This window comes from Melanostigma gelatinosum (genome assembly GCF_949748355.1).
Source record: "Melanostigma gelatinosum genome assembly, chromosome: 19".
NCBI classification, from domain to species: Eukaryota; Metazoa; Chordata; class Actinopteri; order Perciformes; family Zoarcidae; genus Melanostigma; species Melanostigma gelatinosum.
The window spans coordinates 17,556,152-17,582,730 of NC_136652.1; the positions used below are offsets into that span (position 1 = coordinate 17,556,152).

At 42.1% G+C, this 26,579-nt stretch overlaps 5 protein-coding genes across 7 annotated transcripts; 1 reads left to right on the forward strand and 4 right to left on the reverse strand.

Annotated features, from left to right (window-relative positions):
- Positions 1-270: 270 nt before the first annotated feature.
- LOC306793658 (E3 ubiquitin-protein ligase rnf146-like) lies at positions 271-3,381 on the reverse strand. The gene is made up of 2 exons (XM_079291359.1): positions 3,209-3,381; positions 271-2,641 (listed from the first exon to the last, which is right to left on the reverse strand). Exon 2 carries the CDS (start codon positions 2,638-2,640, stop codon positions 1,564-1,566), a length of 1,077 nt encoding a protein of 358 aa, XP_079147485.1. The 5' UTR covers position 2,641; positions 3,209-3,381; the 3' UTR covers positions 271-1,563.
- Positions 3,382-4,015: 634 nt separating this feature from the next.
- Positions 4,016-6,477, reverse strand: LOC306793013 (R-spondin-3-like). Of its 2 annotated transcripts, none has more exons than XM_079290432.1 (5): positions 6,165-6,477; positions 5,588-5,779; positions 5,312-5,452; positions 5,034-5,180; positions 4,016-4,624 (listed from the first exon to the last, which is right to left on the reverse strand). In XM_079290432.1, the coding sequence occupies exons 1-5, from the start codon at positions 6,232-6,234 to the stop codon at positions 4,440-4,442; spliced, it is 735 nt and encodes a 244-aa protein (XP_079146558.1). In that variant the 5' UTR covers positions 6,235-6,477; the 3' UTR covers positions 4,016-4,439. The 2 variants fall into 2 exon arrangements, with proteins under 2 accessions (XP_079146558.1, XP_079146559.1); XM_079290433.1 differs by lacking the exon at positions 4,016-4,624 and adding an exon at positions 4,644-4,929.
- A 2,888-nt stretch (positions 6,478-9,365) lies between these two features.
- cenpw (centromere protein W) lies at positions 9,366-11,121 on the reverse strand. Its single transcript, XM_079290623.1, has 3 exons — positions 10,975-11,121; positions 10,738-10,851; positions 9,366-9,568 (listed from the first exon to the last, which is right to left on the reverse strand). Exons 1-3 carry the CDS (start codon positions 11,059-11,061, stop codon positions 9,542-9,544), a joined length of 228 nt encoding a protein of 75 aa, XP_079146749.1. The 5' UTR covers positions 11,062-11,121; the 3' UTR covers positions 9,366-9,541.
- Positions 11,122-11,455: 334 nt separating this feature from the next.
- Positions 11,456-13,632, forward strand: hddc2 (HD domain containing 2; the record flags this gene model as incomplete). Its single annotated transcript, XM_079290567.1, has 6 exons — positions 11,456-11,512; positions 11,985-12,106; positions 12,227-12,333; positions 12,466-12,530; positions 12,643-12,781; positions 13,002-13,632. 6 exons carry the CDS (start codon positions 11,456-11,458, stop codon positions 13,157-13,159), a joined length of 648 nt encoding a protein of 215 aa, XP_079146693.1. The 3' UTR covers positions 13,160-13,632.
- Positions 13,633-13,776: 144 nt separating this feature from the next.
- On the reverse strand, positions 13,777-26,552 carry tpd52l1 (tpd52 like 1). Of its 2 annotated transcripts, XM_079290565.1 has the most exons (10): positions 26,430-26,552; positions 24,227-24,325; positions 22,749-22,964; positions 21,136-21,156; positions 19,788-19,900; positions 19,545-19,693; positions 18,389-18,490; positions 17,416-17,448; positions 15,459-15,519; positions 13,777-14,993 (listed from the first exon to the last, which is right to left on the reverse strand). In XM_079290565.1, exons 1-10 carry the CDS (start codon positions 26,446-26,448, stop codon positions 14,877-14,879), a joined length of 930 nt encoding a protein of 309 aa, XP_079146691.1. In that variant the 5' UTR covers positions 26,449-26,552; the 3' UTR covers positions 13,777-14,876. The 2 variants fall into 2 exon arrangements, with proteins under 2 accessions (XP_079146691.1, XP_079146692.1); XM_079290566.1 differs by lacking the exons at positions 21,136-21,156; positions 22,749-22,964 and adding an exon at positions 23,858-23,896.
- Positions 26,553-26,579: the final 27 nt, after the last annotated feature.

Consider the following 26,579-nt stretch of genomic DNA (forward strand, 5'->3'; position numbering starts at 1 on the left):
GGCATGTATCAGACAAGACCAACACCACAACGCTGTAAAAACAACCATGGTATTATGTAGGGAGAGGACTGAGAACAATGTTATTGCTTTCATTGGCAGGTTTTCAACCAACGAAACGGTTTCAAACCACAGGTGGAGTCAAAAGCTGCTTAATCTGTGAAACAGCTCCATCCTGTGGGCTCTGACGGTCACTACATGCAGACGACACATTTCAAACAGGCTGAGTATTCCTCCATTAAAAACTAAAACAATCCAACATATGATTTTAAATTATAGACATTTAATAAGTTGACAAAAATACAAGGACAATCCCACACACACAAGTTTGTTTGGGTAATTCAGATGGTGAGACACCAACAGCGAGAAGTTGACAGTTAAAATAATAGCAGGAACAAAGAGCATGTGAGGACAGCTTGAGATGGTCCAAGTACACGTCAGTGCTCCGATAGTACCGAGAGTACTAGGACAAGAAATAGAAATCCAAATGAGTCGCTCTATATACACAGCTCGATACTTTCCAGTGGTTTTGCCAGTAGCTTTTCAGCACCCAACTCCACTCACAACACGAACACACGGCGTTACTAAAACAAGACGTCCACAGTGAAATAGAGGGAAAGCAGTCCCTCCGCCCTTTAAACACACACACAAACTCATTTAAATATTAATAATTAGATCCTGATGCAAACTTCTCAACATCGAAAAAAACCTAATCCGCAAGCAGGAAAATGTGAGCTTTTATCTCTCTGTAACATTTACATAAAGCTGCTACAATTGAGTTGAGCCACGTTAAAAATGAGCTCAAAAGATGAGAACAAAGAGGGTGTGGTTTCCTTTCAAACGCAGTTGGATCGCTATGTCACAGTAACAGATGGTAGTTTTTGTTGGACAACATTGACCAAGAAGTTGCCAAAGTTTTGTTGGCCTGTTATGCTTCACTACATAACCTGTTGCTGAGGGCGATGCATGACTACCATTACAGTGTATTGCTGGCTGAAACTGACTTTTTAAGTCTTCACAAAAAGGCTGAAATGAATGTGTTAAAGGTCCCTTGAAATGGCTTTAATGTTGTAACTGGGGTTGCAGAGTGTCAGGCGATTTCCAGACATAATTTCAAAGATTACACCTTAAATATTCTCTGAATGCTGTTTCCCTGGTTGTAACTGTTTCAGCATTTCTGCATGAAGCACAATATTGGGTGAAAGAAAACAAACATTCGTTTATGCCAGATGTTAAGTAATTATATGTTAAGGGTGGAGAGAGCTGTCAGTTATAACATCGAAGCACACAGCAGTACGGCTGGTTACCTTTGTAGACCTGCAGGTTTACCGGATCCCATACAAAACTAACATTACATTCAATTGGATGGAGACCCTTGAATATTTTTGACATAAAAATAAGTAAGATACATTTTAGGATCATATTTGGCACATGATGGATGCGGTAAAATACACCCAGTGACACAAACAACACAATAAACGGTATTTTTCCATTTCATGGGACCTTTAAGGATGCATACTATTTTTTTTTTGTCAACCTGATGAAAGGATGAGCACCGTTGCCCAGTCACACTTCTGTAACAGTGCACTGTCCATCAGGACTCCGTGAGCGGAGACTGAGAGCGGAGCTGGAGGGCCCGCCCCTCGGAGGCATCCTGGCCGGCTGGCTCTCTCTTAACGGTCTTTGCCTGTGTCTCCGCATCGATTCTGCTCCCCCTCTCTCGCATTCCCTTTCCTCCTCCTCCTCACTTTCACCGCTGCCGGACGCATACTCGTACGTCTGTAGCTCATCGTCTCCTTCCACCTCTTCACCGCCTGGCTGGCTGATTAGGAGCTGGGAGAAGGACTCTTCCACGCTTGACGGCGTGGGAGGAAGGGGACTGGTAAGATGGCTCCCCAGGAGTGTTGGAGGTCTAACAGGGGGAAGAGATGCCATCATCCCTAAGAATGAAGCTTGTGATTGGCCATCAGTGTCCGATCCAGCCGCTGAGCTGACGCGCTCTGTTGCAGCTGGGGTCACAACTGGCACAGAAAGAATGGGGACAGGTTCGGGGTCTAACCTCAGTCCTGCGACGCCCTTCTTGGGGATATCTACAATGTCCCGCTTTATCTTGCGTCTGCGGCCATGCTCATTTCGCCGATATTGCACCATGTTCTCCAGGTCGGCCACGTACAGAAACCCGGCAATCAGCATCTCTGTGATCTTCTTGTCCTTAGCGAAAGACTCCTCCAGCTCGCGGTTGGTCCTCTCATCGTACTGCCACCAGCCGTTGCGCCCCTCATAGTACCATGCATAGTCTCCCCGGGAACCGCTCCCGGTCGCTCCGCTTCGGCTCACCCCTGCAGCCGCCGCTTTCAGCTCTTCGGGCGACAGGAGGACCGGCCGCTCCAGGAAGTCCTCTGGGACTTCTTGTCGGCAGAGAGCACATCGCTTGCTCTGCCAGGAGGCACCTTTCACACACAAGAAACAGAAAACATGGAAGCACGGGAGGCGTACTGGGTGGACACAGCTCTGGAGGCAGATGGCACACTCCGGGGTTAGGGTGGTGGAACTGGAAGAGTCTGTAGTGTCTCCTACTTCCTCTATCAGCTTGGAGGGAGCCAGGGCATTCACTGAACAGTCCACTTCTCCACAGCCTGCCATGCTACAAAGAGAAACAGCACTGTCACAGCAAATCAGGACTAGGGAGACTTGCATAATATTACACAACTGTAACTGTACATTTAAATTGAATAGGCAAAGCAACCGCTCTGTTGATTGTTTTGGGAACGCCCTCAAACACACGCAGTATGAAGTTGTGGTTCCTGCTAACATACATCAGTGAAATAAAGTTTGCAAATTAAACGTGTTTAAGAAATGTGACTTCAGGGACAGGCTGACATCCCTGAATTTACACTTCATTACGAGTTATATCAAAGGCCTCTTTTCCGCCTGTCTGACAGAGCAAACCAAACTACTGCTAAGCTAGCTTTAGCTAATTTGTTAGCTGCTTCAAATAAATAAAAAGCAAGCTTATATTCCCAGCAGGGGACGTTAGAGTCTCGTCTGTTTAAATGTGATACAACACTATTACTAAAGATACTGTGAGGTAAACGTCAAGCTAACAGTCACCTAGCCAATGCTAACGTGACAGCTGCTTTAGCATATGTAGCATGTTAGCCGTCAGTGCGCTTACAGACTTATTTACCTTCACAATTAATAACACACTCACCTGGACACTGAGGTGACTCTAGAAGCGTCCTCAGCAGAAGTGCAGACACATAAATGTAAACAGCAGCATTTAAATGTTGGTTATAAAGTTAAGTACGTCAAAGCGATAACTGCGTTTGTTGTTCGGACGCTTGTTCCAGCCGTTGGGCCAAACTGACTTCAGAGCTGCTGGACGGACCTCACACCGTCTACATTACAATGTCCTCTACATGTTGTGCAGATCTAACGTCAGTGCAGCTGAGCGCAGCACGTGACGTGCGTCAGGGTCCACGCGTGGAGAGCCCTGATATACACACACGAGACTGTATAAAAGTCTGTGCTGTATATCAATTAATTATTTCATGTATTGATGTGTTGTCATGTTTATATCGATCATTGGGTTGCACAATATCCAATCAAAAATTATTCAGACATATAATATATAAATAATAATTTATATAGCATTTATAAAGCATTTTTTAAACAAAAATATTTAATATATACAATATATATGTACAATTAACATATTATAATATCATAAATTAATATAATATGAGTAATATAAATAACATTAATAATATTATAAATACTATTACTATATTAATGTATAGAAATAATATATATATACAGACAATAATCGTACTACATGATTTATTTATTTTTTACAAAAATATTTATACATTAATATTATATCATTTTACATTCTGTTAACATTTGGTGGTCTTGTAGTTAATGTGCAGAGGTGTATCATCCGAGCGGTTTTGACTTTAATGCATACTAATTAAAATGTCGCACTTTGCCTTATGACAGTAATTAATGTATGGTTGTAGTAGAAACAGCACAGGTGTCCTCAAAAACTTTCAATCAGACATAAACTGATCACAGTCAAGTTAGGCAATCAGTAAGTTATTTTACAATGGTTGGCCACAAGTGGCATCAATTTAGCACAGAACTGGAATTCATATGAAATGTCTGATTCAGCTGAAGCCCACATAAGCTCAAGCGATGCAGCGAAAGTGTTGACTTTATAGATACACAATAACTGTATAAAAGAACATCAGATCCACCCGTCCGGTTTATTAATTTATTTTGGATTGCATAGATAAATCTTTTCGATGAATACACCTTTACAATTTACATTAGTTGTGAATTTACATTCGTCTAAACAGCCAATGTAAAATGTGCGATAACAAGTTGAATATCTCTGCAATATAAACAAACAGTCTATAATCCGCTCTCTCACTGATAACAACCTACTCTGGTCTCTTTTTGAGGGCACACTTCCTGCTCTCTGACACGTGTGGGCAGGCGTCCCCGTGGACACTCGGAGACCTCACAACTTGTCGGTCACGTGTCTCCTGTCCCCTCCTGGAGGCCTGTGTGCTCGTTTTGCGAACACATGGACCCCAATCTGTCCATCCCCCAACCTCACAGTGCACTATGAGGAGAGAGATGATGATGATGACGACAAAGTACTCACAGGTAGCGGGAGATTAAAACTTAAGACCTTGTGCGCTCCAGTACCAATAGTACCATACTTTATAGTATGCCAGAAAAATATTTAGGATGTCAAGTGAAGTAAGCAAAAAAAAACACCAGGATGTCTGCATCCGGTCGCTTTTCTGGCTATTCCGACCCACAAACCTCTGCACAGCGGATATATGAGCAAGAGGGTTAAACTTCAAATATGTCCCGATTGAATACGCAACAGTACGCACTTTGTAGGGGAAGCTGCAGTATGAACTAAAAGTTAAAAAAAAAGAAAAAGTATACACATTTGGAACGCATTCAGTGTATTCAACTTCTTAACTGTGTGGAAACAGTTGGTGGAAGTGAATTTTTCTCACCTTGGGGGATGCATTGCATAAGCTGCACGTCTGACTCAAATCCCGCCGGGCAGGTGAGTTGGCACTGACCGTGGAGAAGGTAGAGGTCTGCTCTACAGCTCACACACACGGTGCTCCTCACACACATCTCACAGTCTATAGAGCACTCTGAGACAGAGGGACACAAACATCTGTTCTGTAGATCCCACGACATCATGGACCTTATTGCATGCACAAAGACACACAAACACACATTGTACACACAGCCTGCATGAGTATCATGCTGGACGGTGGCTCACCTATGCATTCTCGCAGCACTGTGTTCGCCGTCAGCCCATCTGGACAGCTGTTTTCACATTTTCCCCAGAACAGGAAGTGACCGGGGTGGCAATGTGTGCAGAAGTTTTCACTGAAACAGGAAGAGCAGTCGTCCTTGCACCCTGCAGGCCAGTGGAAATTAACTTGTGGTCAGCTTAGAGTGACCAGTGTGGAGTGTTTTATTCTCTCAACACTGCCACAAATCAGTCACAAAAACACCTTTTCTATCATTCCTACATGTGCCCATTGGTACCTACTTGCGCAGGTGCTGATGTGTGGAGAGCGCATGCCGTAGTGACCCCGGGGACACGAAGACACACAGGTGCCCCTCTGCCGCATCCCGTCCATCTCCAAGTGGAAGAAGAGGCGAGGTTTGCAGGACAGACAGCCATTCGGGGCAGAGCATGTCGCACAACCTGCCGGACAGAGTCTGCTCACGGAGGAACTGCCTGTGGATAACGGGGTTCCAGATATGCTATGACTACAAAAGAGTTGTATAGTCTTCCTGTGCTTGTGCAAATGAAACAAAACAAACTCAAGCGTGCTCAATTTATGCAATGAAACTTTACAGGCAACAGGGTTTTATGAGACAAAGGCCGACACACATGAGCCAAGCTTTTCAAATTCATAGTGTGCAAGTAGGTAAAAGCCTTGGTGATATATGACCCCATTCTTCCCTGAAAGAACACATTTATTGTCTCCATATGTCGTGTCTGTCTACTATTTACTTCCTCCTCCTGGAAAAGGGGGAAAGATAAGACACATTTCACGGGAGCCATGTCTAACAACAGTATTAAGAGAGGTGGGAGTGACAAGTTATGCATGAATACTTACGTCTTGTGCCATCCAGGCCTTTCGTGAGATTCATGAAGTGCAGGAACCAAATTAACGACGGCATCCGCATTTTCCTTCACCTTTCAGTACGGCATCGATCCAGTCAGCGAAATCCCACGATGTACATTTCAAAAAAAGGTATCCATAAGAATTCATTCAAATGGACCCATGCAGAGACTCCTGTCTGGGCGGGAGAGCGGTCGAGTGCAGAGCTCGGCAAAATGTTTTCTCGAAGAAGAAGAAGAATCCCGTGTACATTCCATGCGATCACGCACGCCGGCAGAAAGCCATGCAGAGAGCAAACCGCAGAGGAAAACCATCAAATGCTCTAATGTCTGATTAGGTAAGCCGTTATGGGCTCGTCTTTGCTGTTTCACACACACACACTCCCTACCTCCTCTCCCGTATTACCCGTCCTTCATGACCCTCCTCCTGATGCTCTATCACATCAAACAGGGTCTCTTGTCACAGAAATGGAATAATACTGTAATGCCTACACAACGACACATTTATCCTCACGTGTCAAACGCTCTAAAACGTATTCGCTGAGTAAACCTCACAATTCTGTGTCTTTTAAAGCCCACCCCTATACCTCCGCCCCACAAAAATGTGTTTTGCTTATAGTTACTTCACTCGCATGTTTGCGTACAAGTTGATCTGTGCACACTGTAAATCTGAGTTGAGGACGTGTGCGGTGCGAGCGTGACCAACTGGAAGCCTACGGTGGTCCAATGGGCAACTTACACAATCTGATGTCGAAATTCACTGAAAATCCACTTTTCAGTGAAGTACAACACATTTTGTGTCCAGTGGTGAAATGTTTAAAAAAATAAACAATATTTGCATGATACTCATAAAGACATCAATTGATCTTTTGACCAATACATGATTATCTGAGCAGTTTGATATGATTTGTATCAACATGATGTCGTCAAACTCTCCCCTCAGCCTAATGGAAAATAGGGCGAGTGTGTGTGTGTGTGTGACCAAGACAACAAAATATCTCCTCATGTGGTTCCATTTACCGATAAAGCTTGACTATGTTTTTTTTTTTTTTGTCATCACAAGATTACTCTTCCCACACAGGCGGGATGAAGTCACAATGATGGGTTAGAAATAAAGACATACTGCCATCATCAATTGCCCACGCTTTTTATATTCAGTTCAACTAAAGCCATGCTTGGGCACTTCGGGTTTTCAATGTAGACTGGGTTCAGGGAGTGAATACCACAAATACAGATTGATTTGACTACCTCCCAATGAGAACATAAAACAAGAGGGCTGGAGGTGTCGGAGAGAATCTGCGATTCCCACAAAAGCGCTGGAAGGTGATAAAAGCTGTGGGCTCCGGGGGATTTGTTGTTTGGCGTCCCGGTGTGTATTATCACATGTTTTGGGAACTCTGTGGTTCTCAAAACAGATTTGAACTCGCCTGAGTCTCACCCCCCCCCCCCCCCCGCCTTCTTGGAAATAGTTTCCCGCTGCAATTCGGGATTCTTTGCTTTAGTCCATAATCCTTTTCAGAGCCTGTCAAATCTCATAGACTCAAAAAATTTGAGTTTGTAGCTTTTGCTCATTTCTCAACGTTTTGTCAGAGTGTTGTGAGAGCGAATTGATTCTTTGCCTCCGCGGGGCAGACGTGAACAGAAACAATGACACACTTTGAAACCATGTGCTCCTTATTAGGAAAAGCACAGCAAGTTATCATCATAACATGCCGTGCTTTCTTTGGGCTTGTCTGGAGACATGTCAAAAGAGAAATCATCAGGAGCTTTGCAGGGAGATTTTTTTCATCTGAGAGACGGAGCTGATGGTTACGCTGCCAGACGGAGGAGCTGGACAGGGGCTACGCTGGCTGGGCTTAAATTGTCAACAGGTGCTCAGACACAGAGCTACTTTTCTATTTTAATAGAGGAAGAAGACTGTGAGCCGCTGGATGTGCAGCCAGAGCAACATCATCCATCAATCTTCATGCACTACACCATAGATTGGATTCTCCAACAGGAGAGTGTGAAGAGGTTTAACGTCCTAAAGCGGATTTCTGCTGGAAACTGAGATGGAATTATTAATAGTATGCAAGTGTTCGAGGGCTCTGTTGTGAGAATATAAGAATCACGGAGAGAACAGCAGGGCAGGTGCAGTAACAACCTCCTCAACCTGACGCCGAACATAAACACGACACGGCTACGCTCACCGGGGAGCCAGATCAGATTCTTGAAGAAAATAACCGTTTGGAGGCCAAGGAATGTCTCAACTGCCGAGAGGAATGACGGGAAACGGGCACATGATGAAGATGGAGGACAGCGAGCAAAAGGGGGGAGTTAATAATAAAGGACATATGTATCTATATATACCTGTATCATGTTCACGTGATCTAAAATTCAAATGATGCACTAAAGTTGTTGTATTAAATCTACTGTTTTTATACTGGCCAAGGCTCGAAAAAGACACATCTTGAACTTATGACGAAAGACTGCACTGTACTACAAACCAAAAACTGATTTTTGGTCACCACCTGCTACCAAGGTTCTGCTAAGCAGAAGAAAAAAAAACACATACAATCTTTTTCAATAAAAACCCCATAGACATTACAATCTGGCTATTCAACGATGTCAATTTGACTTTTTCCCCCGCACACACACACACCCGCCTGTGAAGAACCCTGCAGGGATCAGGTATGAGCAGGACAGCACCAACGCAGATGATCTATGTAGCGTGAAGAAGTGAGGAATTTGGGGGGGGGGGGGTTGAGCCCCATGTTCACCGAGGAAGCTGTGAGGCATAAACATTGACCGTGACGGATGATAAGAGAGCGAGAAGAGATCTGGAAGTAGAAACGTATTCAAGCTGTCCACAACTTTGAGATCAAAGCTTAATACGCTCAGCACATTTTTTGCCGTTGCTTTTACAGAACGTCTTTGTTGCATTTTTTTGACACGTTTAATGAGTCGGTTGACCTAATGGCAGCAGAAGGTTACGTCCACTAAAAGTTGGTGTTTTAGACACTGATTGTTACACGTGTCTGACAACATTAAAGGATCCTACAGAGAAATAAAATGTTTTTTCTTGGCAATCAATGCTGACCATGATGATTTTGTGATATAATATTATTGTTATATTATAGTTTATTACATGAGCAAGCGGTTATGTTGAGCATTTTAAAGTTTAGTGACTATAAGGACTAAATATGAGTCATAAGATCCACAAGAATTTAATAAAGAACAAAAAACTCATGACAGGATATCGGGTACACAAAGGATAGAATAAAAAACAAAATGTACATTCCAGATGAAAACATATTATATATCATAAAAAAATTGCTGCTGTCATTCATGATAATGGTCTTAAAATGAAGGCGATGACATACTTCGCCGTCTTCACCCCCGAGATTTTTTCAGCATTTTCTATAATGAAAAAAACCAACCTTTTTTTAGTCCATTTCTTGTTGATCAAAAAGTGTGAAATAAAATAATTATTAGTAAGAAGCACTTATACATCTCATCAATAACTGTCAACATCAGTTCTAGACAATGTAATAAGTATAAGCATTTACAAGAATGCAGAAAAGTGTGTTTCGGTCCTGTAATGTTATATTAAATCAAATTCAAATGCACTCAATGTAAAATCATTTTGTTTTGACATGTGAATAAGAAATAGGTTTAAGTGACATGAGAAAATGGGTTTTAAACAAAAGAATCTAAGAATAATAAACACGCTGCATATTAAAAAGAAGAATAATGGTTTTATTAATCCCTTTTGGAGGAAATTATTATTTTTTCACTCAATTGTTATTTTACACCCACAGTTGTTGTGGAGGTATGTTAAGAGTTAATGGGGCTGCATGGTCAGCCCTGAGCAGTAAGCAGTTTGATGCCTTGCTCAAGGGCACCATGGCAGTGCCCGGGTGGTGAACTGGCTCCTCTCCAGCTACTAGTCCACACTCACACTGTCATGGTCTCTATGGTCTGAGCTACTGCTGCTCCAAAAACTAAATTAAGATCAATATAAATCAACTGTAAAAGAAAATATATACATTATGTGGGTTGTTTCTGGTGCCTGTTAGTCATTAAGATGTGGGCCATTTACAGAAAATGAGAGATGCATTTCCTTTTATGCAGAACATGCCAATAAAACATCTTCAACAAAACATATAAAGTATTTTAAAAGCTGTGACTAGCTTTGTACATAACTTTGATTTCACATAACAATGTTGGGCCATCATATCATGAAACAAGCACGACAATATAAGATTCCCCAGTTTCCATCGATAGAAATCCTCATGCAACTTTCATTATTATTTTGCACGTGCAGACAAAACGATTAATCGGGTAAATAACTGCCAGATTAATTGATAATGAAAATAATAGTAGCAGCTAAACATGAAGCATTCAAACCTGTAATACAGACATAGATAAGACGCAGATTGCAGTCTGTGTATGAATAACTGACAGTTTGCTAATGTGTGGCCATTTCAGACAATGTTGTAGCGAAGTGTAATGTTGAATGGACTCTGAGAGAAATATAAATACAGGTAAGACACAGGTGTAACGTTAGCTTAGTGCTTTGAACTCACCTTGGAGATGGCTCTGAGATGATGAGCTCTGATAGTTGCAGATTTCTCTTCAAAAGCTTTGGACTTCGCCTCCTCGGCCAGGCTGCTCAGAAACAGCAGCGTCAGGAGTTCAATCTGAGACAATTAGAAGAAATTAGCTCGTTTATTCATCAGCTGATGAGTCAGTTATGCTAGTTAGCGTTAGCCACAAACAAAGCTAACAAACATTGACGTTAGACTTAATGGCTACGTACTCACCATTGCCTCTGACGTCGGCCCCACATTTATGTTACTCTTCGATTTCGTTTTGATAATATATTTCAACTTAGGCGCCTTCTTCAGCATTTTGGCAAATGTTCCGCTAAAGTTCACGCTAACGAAAAGGTTTGTTTACGTCTTCAAATCACCCGCTCCTCTTACTTCCGGTAAACACTGCTTCTTCTTCGTGGCCATGTACGTTGTCGCTTGTTGTCATTACCGCCACCTACAGTTATGAAGTAACGGGTTTATATTGCTATGCTCAAAGTAAGGATAAAATAAGATCAAGTCAAATAGTTATAAAATGAATGGCAAACATTAAATCACCTACATAGAAAAATAGCTCTAAAGTCACAGAGAATATAAGTGTAGTACCTCTATCTCTATCCTATCTATGCTACCATCTAGCGGCGGCTTTACGCAACTACATCAGCAAAACACCGTCAGACTCTGTTGTCTGTATCCGGGTCAGCCAGCAGTAATGGCGGCCACCATGAGCAATATGCTGCAATTCATGAAACTTATCGGACAGCTCAAAGTAAGACGCCCAAACTCTGACCACTGCTCTGTTGATCTGGTCCCTGGCCAATACATGAACAACAAATAATTTGAAGTGTATTGACGCTCAATCTGTAGCTTGTAAATTGTTTTGCTGGAGCTGCCTGCTAGACAGTGTTTTTTCTCCCAAAGTGCAGCTTATCTATTCTCTCCCTGCCCACACCCACCCACACATACTACTACCATCATATTACAACTTGAGAGTAAGAAAAAAAAAAAAGCATAAGCGATCTTATCTGTGTCCTTTTGTCCAATCAACAGCTAAAACAAACATTATCACAAAATACTACAAAAACAGGAAACATTCACCTCCCAGGACCTGCAGCCAGTGGAGTTTTGTTTAAAACGTCAAATGTGCTGTCAAACAACATTTGTTGTGAAGTCGGTGTCTATAAACTTCCCCTTTTCTGTGCCACTGATAACTTGTGGGTTGTGGTTGTTGTTACCTGCAGAGGGTCCCACGGACTGGATGGGTGTACAGGAACGTACAGAAACCAGAGAGTGTATCGGACCACATGTACCGCATGGCCATGATGTCTCTGACCATCACAGACCCCACAGTGGACAAGGACAGGTACTTCATTCGCACATCTTGCACCCAGACCTTCTTCCAATCCATTGGGATGAACGTAGCTCTTTAATAGATGTATTGCAAAATACCTGAATACTAACTTCTATCATGCTCATACTTTAGATGCATAAAACTGGCTCTGGTTCATGACATGGCAGAGTGCATTGTGGGAGATATCGCTCCATCGGACAACATCAGTAAAGCTGAGAAACACAGGCGAGAAGAGGCAAGTGACCACATGATCTAAACACAATAGAGTCCGTTGAGTGGAACTTTGAAGTGAACGATGACGGGTTTGAATAAAATGAAGCCGTCGCTGTTTGGCTTTTCTCATTTCTCCGCCTCACCTCTCTCTCAGGAAGCGATGAGACATCTATCAGCTCTTCTGCCGGAGGGACTCAAACAGGAGATGTACGGGCTGTGGGAGGTACGCCTCTGTTGTGTGTGTAGCTCACGAATGACCATTCAACTTATCTAACAGGAGGCTGTCGTGTCCCTTGTGATTATATTCTACCAGAATGTGTTGTTTTTTTCTGCAGGAATATGAAACTCAGAGCAGTCAGGAGGCCAGGTTGGTGAAAGAGTTTGACCTCCTGGAGATGATCCTGCAGGCTCACGAGTATGAGGAGCTGGAGGGAACGCCGGGAAGACTTCAGGAGTTCTTTGACTCCACCAACGGCAAGTCGTCTTCTCCTTCTCACATCTGTTTCTCTCTTCTCCACTGGATCTCATCACTTAAGTGTCTCACATTGTGGCACATCGCCTTTCTTTTCTTTTCTCTGTGTCATTTGTTCAATGTTTACGTACATATATGTATTTAATGGGTTGTCTTTTATAGTAATTTAAACCAATTATGACATGTAGGTGCAGACTTTTTATGAATTGAATTCTCTCTCAGGCCGTTTCCACCACCCAGACGTGCTCCAGCTCCTCAGCGCTCTGAATGAAGAGAGAGGAAGTCACATGACAAAAACGGACGAAACAAAGAAATCCGACGGCTCGAACACGGCCGGCGCTTCATCTTCACAGACTCGTACGACGCCGCACACCTCGTGACTGTAACGCACACAAACACCTCCGTAGTGGAGTAGAGGCAATAACACAGACTGCGTGTACGACGATGCACAAACACGTCACGGGATCGGTGGAAAAACAGTTTTGGGAGCTTCAGCCGTCTTCTACATATGGGTTGAATGTATTAAAACTTATATCAATGCCCAGATGTAATGTAGAGATAAACTCCAATATTTCTTTCCAGCAACAGGTTTTATTGTATGTTTCCAGTTCATGGACAAATACATTTGTTATTACATTTTGACATGTTATGTGTTTTTTCGACAGGTTCAGTCAAAGTTCTCAGTGTTTATTGTAAAAATCTGTCATATTTGGTTTGGTTTAAATTATCCTTAATATCGATCCATCAGTCATGTATAATGGTGTTATTATAATTAATCGCATGAATACAGATTGATGTATTGTGTCTTTGGGTTTTAGAAGTTTAGTAAAAACATTTGTAAAAAGTTCCTGAAGCTGCAGTTTAGTTAAGTTTGATTTCAAACCAACACAAAAGGTCAAATATATACTGCAGTTAATTCTCTTATTACACAACATGCAGACCCCGTTATTTGGTAACCGGGCAGACCGGACAACCTTTTCTTACGACACAACATCCGTCAGTGTTTGAATGCTTCAACATGATTTTTATTAAACATTTCTTCTTCATCGTATCTTCTGAAACCACAGCAAAGAAAATAAGATCTTATAACATGAAACACAGAACAGTTTATATGTTGGAAACGGAACGACTCGTTAAAGAAAAACAGGATGTTTTTACTCGAACATTACATTTGACTTTGTGTTTTGTGGCACCAATCTTTTCAGAACAAGCAGTAAAAAAGACGTATTTCAGCATTAATCGGATTAGTTCTGCACCAAGAAGAGTTAAAAATCAGATCTGTGCTTCTGAAGCAACATCAAGCAGCAGTAGGAAGTCATATTCATATTTGACTGTGTATTAGTTACACAGACAGGCTTTCATGTTATCTGGACCATTTTAGAGTTACGATGTCATGTTTTACACCTGCGTGTGAATCCAGCACTAATGTGAGCTACAGCACTTCAAAACAAGCTTAAAAACATGAATATCAGCAGTTTAAATTTGAGAAAACCGTGTTTTTATTTCCAGCATTAGACTCAATTGTCAGAAGGGAATAATCCGATGTTGCACGACGTCACATCTTTCTAGTCAGCCATGCAGTCAGTGTTTCACTTCTTCCTATAGACTCGTTAGTCTTATATGGTGTGAATGCACAGACTCACTCAACATGCCACAATATGTAAGACTCAGCATTCAAATAGGGCCCGGCCCCAACTGTTAGCAGCCCAAAACGTGTCAGCTGTGATTTTAAAAAGTAGTATGACTGGCTCTATTTGCAAAGTCTGCCCACAGGAGAGAGAGAGCGAGAGAGAAATGTTTTAGTACAAAGTAGTTGAAAATGTAACATAGTATAGGGTATCCTGCTGCTCATCCTTTTTTTTAAACTAAGGCTTATCTACATTTGTGGTCCAAACAATAAATTGCATCAATTTTCTATCAGTCTAAGCATTTGAGGTTGCAGGAAAGTCCATCCAAGTGTAAGGAGACTTAATAAGCGGACACGACATTGTTCGCAAAAGCATCTCATTGCGTTAACACGATCAAACAAAAGTATTCTGTAACAATTCAGTCAAGCGCATTGAGCAGATGTGTGACACGAGTTCCTGGTTGAAGGCTCTAACACGGCCTCTCGGAGGAGCTGTTGTTGGTGGGCGTGTCCTGAGAGCTGGCATGTGCTGCGGAGGAGAGGACTTCCTCAAAGCTGCCTCCCGTCTCCGGACCGCCGACCTTTGTCTGTGGAAAAATGCATCAACATGAAATGTGCCGTCATCGTCACTGAAGAGCTCATTTCTCCCTCTTTTGCTCAGAGTTTTTCAAAGACTTCCACGTTCACACAATGCCAGTGAGCACATAAGAGGATGAGAGGGATGTTTCATTTCAACATACAAGTGGAAATGTTAAGTTTCAGGAACTAACTCAAACGGTTTTTGTTTTAACATTGAGCGCTACAGAGACTGTATGAGGATCAGTGTGAATATAAATAACCAGCCGGCTCACTGCAGGAGTCAGGAGTGTAAGCTAATCACAGCGTTCAGTCCTCTCTGCTTCACCGACGTTTTAGAACGTTCAGAGGCAGCGTTTTTTTTACAGCATACAGACACGGGATATAGGGACCATTTAGAAGAAAACATGTGTTTTTGTTGCATCATAATCTTAATAATGGTCAATAATGCTCTCTCACTCTCAAACAGCGCTTACCTTGATAGTGGACACTGTAGTCTCGACTTTTTCCTCAAAAGACTTGAAGCTGGGAGAGTTTCTGTAGAGAAAAGAAAGAAAGACATTCTACTTTATCATTGAACAATAACACAAAACTATTTGATGACCTGTTTGTTTTGGCTATAACAGCAAGTATTTACAGTGATAGGTTAAAACATCTGGTATTCTATTTTTTCAGGTTTCTCATCACTAAATAAATGTTAATGGAGGCACACGTTACACAGTTTGCTGCCTCGCGGTTAAATGCCTCCGCCAACCAGTCGTGTAACTCATGTTGCAGTTTTACATCCACGCTTGTCCAAAATGTCAACTATTTCATATTTTTTGTGCCAAATAGAAATCATAATTAGTTATAATAATTGGCAAAATTAATTATCCTGAGATATCACCCTCACGAGAATGAGACGCACGCTTGGTCACAGTGACTTTTGACCACCAACATCCAATCCGTTCAGCCTTTGTGCCACATTTGAAGAGATTCCCTCCCGAGATGTATCGCACTAACGAGAATGGATCGGCCGGACAACACAACACACAGAACTCCTGACACACCGAAGCAGCACTGGACCAGGTGTTTGAACAATGTGAAGAGTACAAAGATCAGAAGAAAGAGAAAACTGACACACACAAGCAAGCAGAGTGGTTACCTCATGGTGGGCATGCTCATAGAGTGTCTGATAGAGTAGCTGTCCCCAGAGAGAGCGTGGTGAGAGAGGAGTTAACGATTAGCACAGGTTACACACACAGCAGGAGAAATCATTGTTTTTATGCGTTTCTTTTGACATTGTGCTCATTCGACAGTCGCAGGGCCAATTAGAGGAGGAAATGGAGAGGAAAGGGAAAAGCTGATCAATATACTGGAAGAGAAGTAGAGTAACAGCTCAGACCTCCACACAGACCAAAGGATATTACATCTGTGGTATGATATCATGAAGGGATGCAACTCAGTAATCATTTAAAATTGGCCAAAAATGGAAGAAAAAAAACAGAAGCACTTAAATACAACTTGTTCACAAGATTCTTTGAGTGTCGGAGACCAAAGTCATTTCGATCGGATTCTGACATGAGAAAAGCAACTGACTGAGTGCTGCGGTCCAACATGGCAGCAGCATTTACTCAAGAGACTCAGACTGTTCCCACTCCCAACAGTCATCCGTGAGTCGAGACGCCTTCGTGAGGAACAACTAATGTGACACAACCAGCGGTGGGATTCTTACCCGATAGAGTTGGACCTTGGGAAGCATGGAGGAAGATGGAAAAACAATCTCTTTTAGAGATACTTTGACAGTCACACTCTTTCACTCGGGCAGAACATTTACGTTATTAATACAAACAACGTCACCATGAAAGGTAAAACTACCAACTCGTATCTGTTGTTAGGGGAAGTAAAGTGGCAGCAAGTGAACAACATGAATGTGAGGAACTAGATTGGTCAACGCGATACTTTATCTTATCTCACTTGTACACAGGTGTGCTGACAAAATGACAATGTTCTAAAGATAAACATTATAAACACACAAAAACACAGCAATCCGATCCACACTCGCACTAAAGGAAACCCTGAATCGACCGACGATCACGAAACAGCTTTGTACACAAACCAAATATCCACGTGATCACGCAGACACACAGCAGACGTAAGAATGAAGAGTTAGGTGTTGAAAGAGAAATGTGGCAGAATTAACAGTAGTGGCACAGAAACACAATCTGATTTTTAACTGCACAAAAACAACAGACAGACAGACAGCATGATAGCCTGCATCCTTTGAGAATTAAATGGTGGGAAAACACTTGATATGACAAAATGACTTGCAAGAACACACATCAAACACACACACACACACACACACACACACTGCAAACAAATAAAAAGACAAACATGCATACTGTGTGTGCACATACATATGCACACCATGAATGAACCACAGGGACGTACCTCCGAGGCAACAGAAACTCTAGACCAACCATGCTGGAATAATCAAAGATAAAACATAGTTTCCTTCTGTACGTTATACTCCAAACACATAAGACGCTGCAGTGTACACAGAAGTGACAATAGCCCATTTGTCTTTCAAGCATTGCCACTGCCAACACGTTACAGGAGATATAACAGTTTTACAACTTGTTTCTGTTATGTTGTTTTTATAAATAAACGGATTTTGTCAAAGTAATACAAACGTTTCTGGACTTTCTTTTAGCTTTATAATCCAAACCGTCTCGAGTTACATTGGACTCTTTTTGCTGAAATGAATCAACAACTTTTACTGTGTGTTGTCATGCGGCTGTCCCTCCAATCATCTTATCTTACGCATCCTAAGGATACATGAAGTCACGCAGGCCCACGTTCTCTCGCTTTTTCTTGTCACCATACACAGTGCCGTAGTTATTGCACACAGAACAATGCAGACTTGTGTTGACTTGCAGTGTCTCCAACAGAGCAGCACAGATTGACAGAGCGGCAAAGAGACAGGACAAGAAAAAGAACGCGACTGAGGAGGACAGACTTTGCCTCTGGCCCGTCGGCTCCCACAGAAAGCAGCTTAAAGCAGGTTTACATCATCTCAATCCCCCCCCTGAGCAGCATAGAGCAAAGAGTCAAACCTCTCTGAGAGGCGGCGATGGATCGCACAAATACAAAACATGCGGCTCAGATAAAAGTGGGAACGCATCAGTGTTGAATGGATAGGCCGGGGCTATGATGCTGTTTGGATATGTAAATGTGTTTATGACTGCAAACGACACATTTCCTGCCTCAAGGAGACAACGCGACCGCGTGTCCAGCAGAGCGCAACCGTCAACAGAGCCACCGGAGTCAGTGGGTGACTCGTGTCCACACTGTGTGCGTGATAGATCCGACGTCAACACAGACCATGTTCTGCAAATAATGAATGTATGACATCGTTGTGTACCTCATGTCCCCAAACTTCCTGGTGATGGCGCTGCCCAGTGTGTTGAAGGCAGCCGAGGTTTTCTGTCCGGCTGTGGACAGCGTCTCTGATGTCTTCTTATAGCTGAGACAACAAGAATTAAAAATGATGTCATTATTACTCCCTAAACACAGTATTCATACAAATGTATACAGATGCAAATATGACAGGCACAAACACGTAAACACAAACTCATATAATAATAACCATCAGGAGAGGTGGGAATCACCAGAGGCGATATTCTCTAGAGATATTATCACGATACTTAAGTCCCGATATGGTCTTATTGCGATTGTAAAACAATGACTGACATACATTGCGATATACTGCCCTTTATTACCGAACTAGAATGATGCAGTTTGTGAACATCTGTTTTATTGAATAAGATGAAGTTTTCCCTCTGACCATCTCACTTTTAATTAAAGCAAAATGTGTTTGTCAGTCAAGCAGCAGACAGACTGAACAACACTCTCTGTTTTCTTTGAGAAAGCTTACATCTTACACTCCTGTGGCCTCACTGCTTCATTATAGATGAGGACGTCGACCGTGTGTGTGTGTAAAGTGATCTGCAGGTTGAAGTGTAACTGGAGACGACCCCCTTGCTCCGCTCTGTCTCTTGGTGTCTGAGTGAGAGCTTACAGCTGATAGTCTAACCAGGAAATGAGGTTATTTCTCTGCACACTAAAATAAGCGATCTCTTCAAACAAGTCCTATCCTGATTTGGGGGAACATGACAGATGCTTTTTTCCCTGCCGATAATACAGTTAAAGATCATTGTGACATGTTAACTGTGTCATGGGGGTCAGCAATAGCCTTTAGCTTTGTGTAGCATGTGTATTTAACCAGGTTTATGATGTCTGGTACAGTGAGTGCAACAGAGATAACAATTACACATGTCGTGCAGATAAGAGCAGAGGATTATGTCTGTAGAATTAGGTTTGTGATATCTGTTAGGAAACAGAACTACCTACTCTTTGTATTGCGTGTCCTGTAAAGGGCATCTTTGTTGACAGCAAACAGAAAAGCCTATTTAGTCACGTGCTGCAGAAACAAACAGACTTTCTCCCTCTTCACTTTAACTCAATCAAACCTGCAAACCGTTTCTTTATCCGTCAGCTGTGACGCACAATTAACTCACGCTGTGGTGGTCTGCACGTCGTGCCAGCCTCTACTTAAGTTGTTTCTGAGCTCGTTCAGCGAAGACATGCCCAGTTTCTGTTTGAGCTCCGTGTGCTGCTTCTCTTTGGACGTCAAAACCTGCTTCAGCGTACCGATCTCCTCCTCCAGCTGGACGCACACAAAAAGAGAAAGAGTGCTACTTAGCGGTCTTCATCCGATCCAACACCTCTTGTTCTTTCCGAGCGTGCACGTGGGAACATACTTTAGCCAACTCTTGTTGAATCTCCTCTCTCTCCTCCTCCGTCAAGCTGTTTAAGTGGACTTCTGACGCCATATCTTCATCAGTCTCTCTCAGTGGCTCAGAGTCCAAAAAACCTGAATGAAACACACACACACACACGGTGGAATGTTAATTAAAACCTCTGTGAACTATAAAACAGTGAAGAAGACACACAAACAGAAAAAGATCTGTGAATGAAATAAATACATTTAAGTGCAGTAAAAAAAATGAATAAAAAAAATAATCAGCATCTGCTCCTGGAATCAAAAGCATCAATATTGCACATTATTGTCCATATAGAAGCACATATGGTTAGTTGCAGTGAACAAAGCGTCTGCCAAATGGATGTAATGTACTTCTTCTTGGTGTCAATGACAAGTTTAACTAATTTGTACTTTCATTTAAACGTGAAAGACAGAACGCTTTGTTTCTCCTACTTCTAAACTGTATCCGCCCTTTTTCCAATTGTGTTGTTTTGACTGTGTGCTGCTAACTGACGGCCTCTGTGTCCGAGTCCACATGTCTGACTGTGCCTCTGACAGTTATGTAATCTGTGGCGGCAGAACGTAGAGCTTTAATCTGGATTAACTGAGGTGGATTATCTTGCTGCCGGACACTACAGACTGCTACACAAACACAAAAGATGCCGTTTCTGGGGACAGATTGACTTTAAAAGTTGCAATATTGGATTTTAGTGGAACCAAAACTGAACAGATTATGAAGCAGTCGTTAGAAGATATTCTCTCTTTCTGCCTTTCCCAGAAACACTTTGTTCTACTACCGTCACGCTGTACCTCTGGAAACAGCACTGTGTCAAATACACACAATTCCCCCCCACACACTCTTTAGACGCTGATCCACAACTAAACCACTGCATGCACTTCCAAGAAACAATAAGACATTTCAAACGTGTTTATGAATGAAACTGTGTGTCCATGCAGAGCAAGGAAGCCGTTTGCTGATTCTCATATGACGCAGCAGAAATGCATTGAACCATTAAACATTCATTTTCAGAATAGTGATGTTTTTTGTCCCCACTTCATAACTTGCGATATTCTTTTTAACCTGATTGAATGATGTCAAGAGCAACAGGTTTTCACAAACTGTTTGAGTCTGATTAGCAACATTTGTGGACAGTAAATCAAGACCGACGGGTACCACACAGCACCAGCAGGGGGACGGCCGTGTAACTTTACATACGACCCAAGAAATGTGAACACATGCAGGTAATTATATCACTTATGTTGGTCGTGGACATGTGAACGTTCTGCATGTAAACCGCATCTAGAAAACACCACTTTTTCTACAGAATGGAAAAGAATCACAGTACCTGCTGTGAGGTGTCCTCTCTCTTGATGTGGCAGCATCATAAGACAGGTGAGGACAGTGTCCGGTTAGTGGAGACGGACAAACACTAGCTATCCACTGACAATAGTTACAACAACACAATCCTGCTCAAAAAGGTACTTGAAAATCTAAGGGGCTCAATGCTAAATGCAGCAAACACATTTACATTTCACACAAGTGTAGCACTACACACACCAGATGTTTAAACCCCGTGCGGCTAAGACGGAAGCTTTTCATGTCTGTTCGTGCATTTCGTATTACGATCCGAGTCTTTATTCATGTTCACATGGCCATGACATGACCATAAACATGCCAGGAAGAGCACCGATTTAAATACTTTCTATCAGGTCAGTATTAATTGGAGGCAGGCAACTGGAAATTATGAAACGTTAACCGTTTCATTCATTAACTTGAACATGAAATGCGCTTGAGAAATGGACGAAACATGCTAAGAAGTCAGCACAACAATAACCATCTCCACTTAAATTAGGTTTCTTAAGTAATGTTCACACTTCTAGGGTTTTTAAAGGTATTTAGCTCGTGAATTTGAATTGAAAACTTAAAAGAGAAGCAGCTACTGTATACAAGTAAACAGGACATAAGCACATGTTTGCTATTACAGTTCAGAACAGGCTGTGTGTGTGTGTGTGTGTGTGTTATGGGAGTTTCTATCACGTGTCTGAAAGATGTAAATAGTGTTTGTAAGAGCCACATGGAGTACAGTTTGTCACTAAGGAAAATAAAAAGCTGCTTCTTTTACTATCAACACCAATAGTTTGTGATGTGACCCATGAAAACTGGATGTTGGTTAAGAAAGACCGCCCCGGTCATGTGATACACCGCTGTAGCGTCGCCATTTGTCAGGAATGTGAGGAATGCTGAAACAAGTTAATGACCCCAGTCATGGTTCACTGCATGGAATTGGTTAAAGCTCAGATCCTAAGCCGAGCGGATCGATGAGAAGTTTCAGGTCATGGCAGGCAACATTTTAAAGCAATGTGAACAGGCAACTTTGCCAAAAGTTGCCAAGTGATTATCTTGTGCAAGTAGGCCTATTATGCCACTAAATTTGCCATCTACAGTATATTACTTCAAAACATGCTCATGTACATCACAGACGAACACCGTTTGAAGTTGATAGCATGTTCTATGGACATACAACGCCTGGATTTTAGAAGGTCACGAGTTTCCTCCGACGCACAACTTTTTGACCAAACACCAAAAATAAAAAGTCTCTTGCTTTCATTATTTGGGTTTGTCGATTTTTTTTTTTTTTTTAAGTTTACGTGTTCTGTATTTTTGTTTGATTTAGGCCCAACATGGTCAATGTCAGTTTAAAGCCGGATCCGCGCACTGCCAACACTTACATCCTTTTTCATATTATTGGTTGGCCTGAGAGTAGTCAAAATAAGACAAGCAGTACCCAGATCTGACTATAATATCCCCCCAAAATGAATAGATATCACCAAAAGGACCTGACCTCAGAAGCAGCTACAGCTCTATTGTGACTTCAGCTTCCCCCGAGGTCAGTTATGGTGAGAAGTGATGGGAGATTTTCTAATCTACAGGCTCTAGCTCTAGTCTATCCCTCTTCACCTGTGCCGTCCAGCTGCATATCCCAAGTGGTGGACATGGCCCAGCTGTCAGAGTGAGACATTGATGTCTCACCCCACTGATCGTCCCCTGATGGGGACATTTTACTCCTCTCAGTCAGCTTTTCCCCCTTTGGGGCCACTGGAGCCAAGCAGTCGCCATATGAGCGTCTTTTAACCGATTCCTCGCCAGAGGGGTCAGACACGGCCTGATTCAAACCTGAGCAAAGTTAACAGTTGAACACAGTTTCAGTAGACTAAACAGGAAGCGCTTGATTCATCTTATTGTGCAAGTGATGAGTCACCTTTCAATGGAGTTTTACTTTATTGACAAAAAAAAAACAGGAAGTTCCCTCTGAGCGAGTTTTAAAAGAGAAGTCTCAGCTCCTGGAAAAGTAATCAATGATTCATTTGTTACCGAGATGCAAATTCTATTTAACGTGGCACTAAACATCTTATGTCATTAAAGCTTTGCATGCATGCACTCTGTGTCTTCATCGTGCCCATCATACATTATACTAGTCCTCTGACTCAGGCTGGATTCCCAACTGAGCAAACTGGGCAACAGCTGAGGGGCCCCAACAGCAAATTTGATTTATTTTGCACCACTGAAGTCCAATAACTAAGACTAGTCCTCCTGCAGTATTAGCTAATGTTGTGTTTTTCTGATAGAGGGATGCTGTGTCAGATTGTTTCACTTCCCACACGTATATCTGTTATTCATCTGATAATGTAAGTAAGCTGATTTATGTTCAGATGCATTACCTAATGCATCTGAACATGTAAAATCATACTTGAATAGTTCAAGGATGTGTCATTAAAGGGGCATCAATTATTAAGCTGTATTAAGATTCACTGTATGAATGTATTTGGGTCAAGAACAGCCCTGACCTAAATATTAATTATCATATTATATAAATGATCTTTTGAGTCAACGTGTCTCTGTCTTCTCTTCCGTTTTAAATACGTCTCCTTGGGCTCTGGGAGATTTTAATGAAAATCTTTCACAATCTTCTAGCTTTTTACAGACACACAATGATTAATAAGCAGTTTATTAAAAAAAAAAAAAAAAAAGAATCATTAGTTGCAGCCGTGCTTTAGAGAAAGTCTTACTTAGACTCTGTGTTAAGTCACTTCTGAAGGTCAATTTATCTGAAATTGAAAACCTCAAGTTAGCAGAATGGCATTTCCTCCAATTTAAATTGATAAATTAAGACCACAGTCACTCACTCACTCTCCTGACTACTAGCGGTTATATTAACACTGAATCGCATGAGGAAGAAAACTGCTGCTGCACTGATCTTGAAAATAAAAATCTGTCAAACACGCTGCACTTCCTCCAACATCCCAGTCAGTGATCATCAGCCGTCCCGTCCTGTGATGCGATCTGTGTGCAGCAGCATCCTTACCCACCGTGTGATTCAGCGTGGATCTATTATCTTATTATTTATTTATTTGTTATCTGGGAGAGATGAGTCTTACCCTGCTCTCCCTGGTGTTTGGCCGAGTTAACCCATTCCTCTCCAGGACCCATGCTGCCCCAGTCCACCACTGCGTCACTCAGAACACCAGAGTACAACTCTGCAGCAGAGCAAGGCAGCAGGGCGAGAGGAGACAAGAACACTGGTTATACACACATGCACACACACACACACACACACACACGTTTCTCCAGTGTCCATCCCGGCCCTGTCAGTAACTCGATAACAGTGATGTCTGTTCCAAGCAGCTTATCAGAGTCGGCATTGGCACAGGAACAGGAAGTGTTGACCCTTCGTGGTCTGAGCTCATTGGAGCCGTTTTAAAGAGGATTTTCCGGATTCATGGCAGGGAGCAAACCTCTGCCTGCAGAGATAGCAATGGCATCTTTTGTAACAATTAACCAAGAATACACAAAAAGGTTATTGAGCAATCCAAGTTCCCCGTTTGCTGATGAAATCTCATTACACCATACTCCGGCTCTGCAGGAGGAACAGACCGGCGTAAAGCCAGTGACAATGATTCCCTTCTGGTTAAACTTCTCCATTTAGGCTGCTAAGCCCACGCTTTTAAGGGAGAAAAAGGTCACAGATCTCAGTGTGAAACATATGAGAGGTGCCATACAGTATCAGTCAAGGATCACGTTTACATTACATTCGTTTTAGCGGATCAAAGCATGGGAATATCACTCCGACAACATAGCACTCATCAGATCAGTGTGATATATTTCATGGGCTATCTGGCTTTACTGTAAAGTCAATGAAAAGTATCTATAGTCTCCATTCTCTGTTTCTCTCCCTCCCCCCTCTCCCTCTCCTTTTCTCTGGGGTGAAATACCTTTGGTCATCAGACTCCCATTTGGCCCGCTGGTCATGTGGCTATGCTAAATCAGAGGCCTGGGGATGGTCATATGGCTGCAAAATCAATTGAAGTCGGCCTTCAACATGACCAACAACAAAAATACTGTATATGAACCTTGCTCTGTCCACGTTTCAGATCTTAAATACTCCTGTAAAACACTTAATCGTTTTTAAGAGGCCATTTTTCCAAATTCATATCAAGATACACAGAGTTCACATTTATCAGGAAAAGTTTAAGCTTTTAGCCCCGCTGCAGCCTCTAACTCGCCACAAAGTCCTGCTGACTCCCAGTTTATATATATATATATATATATATATATATATATATATATATATATATATATATATATATATATATATATATATATATATATATATATATATATATATATATATATATATGATCAAATGCAATTAGCTACCGGCGTAAACAAACACTACCTTTATCCCAGTGACCTTTTCCATTCAAATCCCCATTCCTCAGTAAACCATAAGCTGACTGAAAGAGCAACAACTGTTGCATGCACGGTCGACTGTGAGTGTCAATTAAGAGTTGTTGGGGAATGATTCCAGTGAATTTGCAACAGCACCCGTCACTGTCAGCACTAAAACTACAGGCTGTATTAATGCCACTCGTGTTACAACAAGATCATGAAAGAGTTGCATGCCCTTCAAAGCCAGTTAAGGCCAAAGCACGTGGTTGGCACTGGACACACCTCTCACATTGCTCAGTGTTTTGCATTGTGCAAAGCAAGTGAAGACGCAGGAGTGGATCATAGCACAATGTTGTGGATGTCAGGGATCAAGAGAAAATAGCTGATCTACAAATGACACAGGAATACCTGAAACTCGTGCATTTGAATACCAGGTAGACTCGAACACAGGAAACAGTATGCAGCCACAGGACTGACCTCTTGAATAAACATGAACACAAACCTTCAGAACACCAGCTAACTGTATAGAAGTGTCTGGAGCGTCACGTCTGTATATTTATTTGTTTGTATAATTTAATAAAAGGGTATAATTATGTGCTTCCTGAAGCAGCTTTGCATCAGAAATGTCTTGAAAAAGCAGCATGATGAATGGCACGTTTGTGTGTCTGTTTGTATGTGTACGTTGTACTGATAAAATGATACATGGCAGTTTAAATATTACACTATAATTTAAGCGCACGTGCAGAATCAAGTTATCACTCCAATTATTTTGAACAATTCCCAGTATTTTTTTATTTATAGCTACTATTTCATCCTCCACTCCTGCAACCAGAAAACGGTGACGTGTGCAGCTTCATTATCAGATCAAAATAAAGAGTTGTCTTCAACATGAACACCGACACCGACTCTTACCTTGTTGTCTGGTCTCCATGAGCGCGAGAGCCGGGGAGAACTTCCCAAATAACCTCCTGAGACGAGACGAGACACGGCAGCACACGCGCAGCACCAGGCCGATAGCGGCTCCAGGTCAGCGCGTGTTTCCTCGGGTTCCTTTGGGTGTCA

Bases quoted from the DNA above. Each gene is read 5' to 3' on its own strand.
- cenpw (XM_079290623.1), bottom strand. From the start codon at position 11,061: ATGCTGAAGAAGGCGCCTAAGTTGAAATATATTATCAAAACGAAATCG. The intron at 10,852-10,974 runs GTGAGTACGTAG...TAATTGTCTCAG, and splicing joins GGCCGACGTCAGAGGCAATG to ATTGAACTCCTGACGCTGCT. The intron at 9,569-10,737 runs GTGAGTTCAAAG...TTTTCATTATAG, and splicing joins ATCTCAGAGCCATCTCCAAG to AAAATGCTGAAAAAATCTCG.
- LOC306793013 (XM_079290432.1), bottom strand. From the start codon at position 6,234: ATGCGGATGCCGTCGTTAATTTGGTTCCTGCACTTCATGAATCTCACG. The intron at 5,780-6,164 runs GTAAGTATTCAT...CGTTATCCACAG, and splicing joins AGGCCTGGATGGCACAAGAC to GCAGTTCCTCCGTGAGCAGA. The intron at 4,625-5,033 runs GTGAGAAAAATT...CTCTCCTCATAG, and splicing joins TATGCAATGCATCCCCCAAG to TGCACTGTGAGGTTGGGGGA.
- LOC306793658 (XM_079291359.1), bottom strand. From the start codon at position 2,640: ATGGCAGGCTGTGGAGAAGTGGACTGTTCAGTGAATGCCCTGGCTCCC.
- tpd52l1 (XM_079290565.1), bottom strand. The intron at 21,157-22,748 runs GTGAAGAGGGAT...TGCCACATCAAG, and splicing joins TATGCAGCTGGACGGCACAG to AGAGAGGACACCTCACAGCA. The intron at 18,491-19,544 runs GTGAGTTAATTG...TTGTTGTCTCAG, and splicing joins GACGTGCAGACCACCACAGC to CTATAAGAAGACATCAGAGA.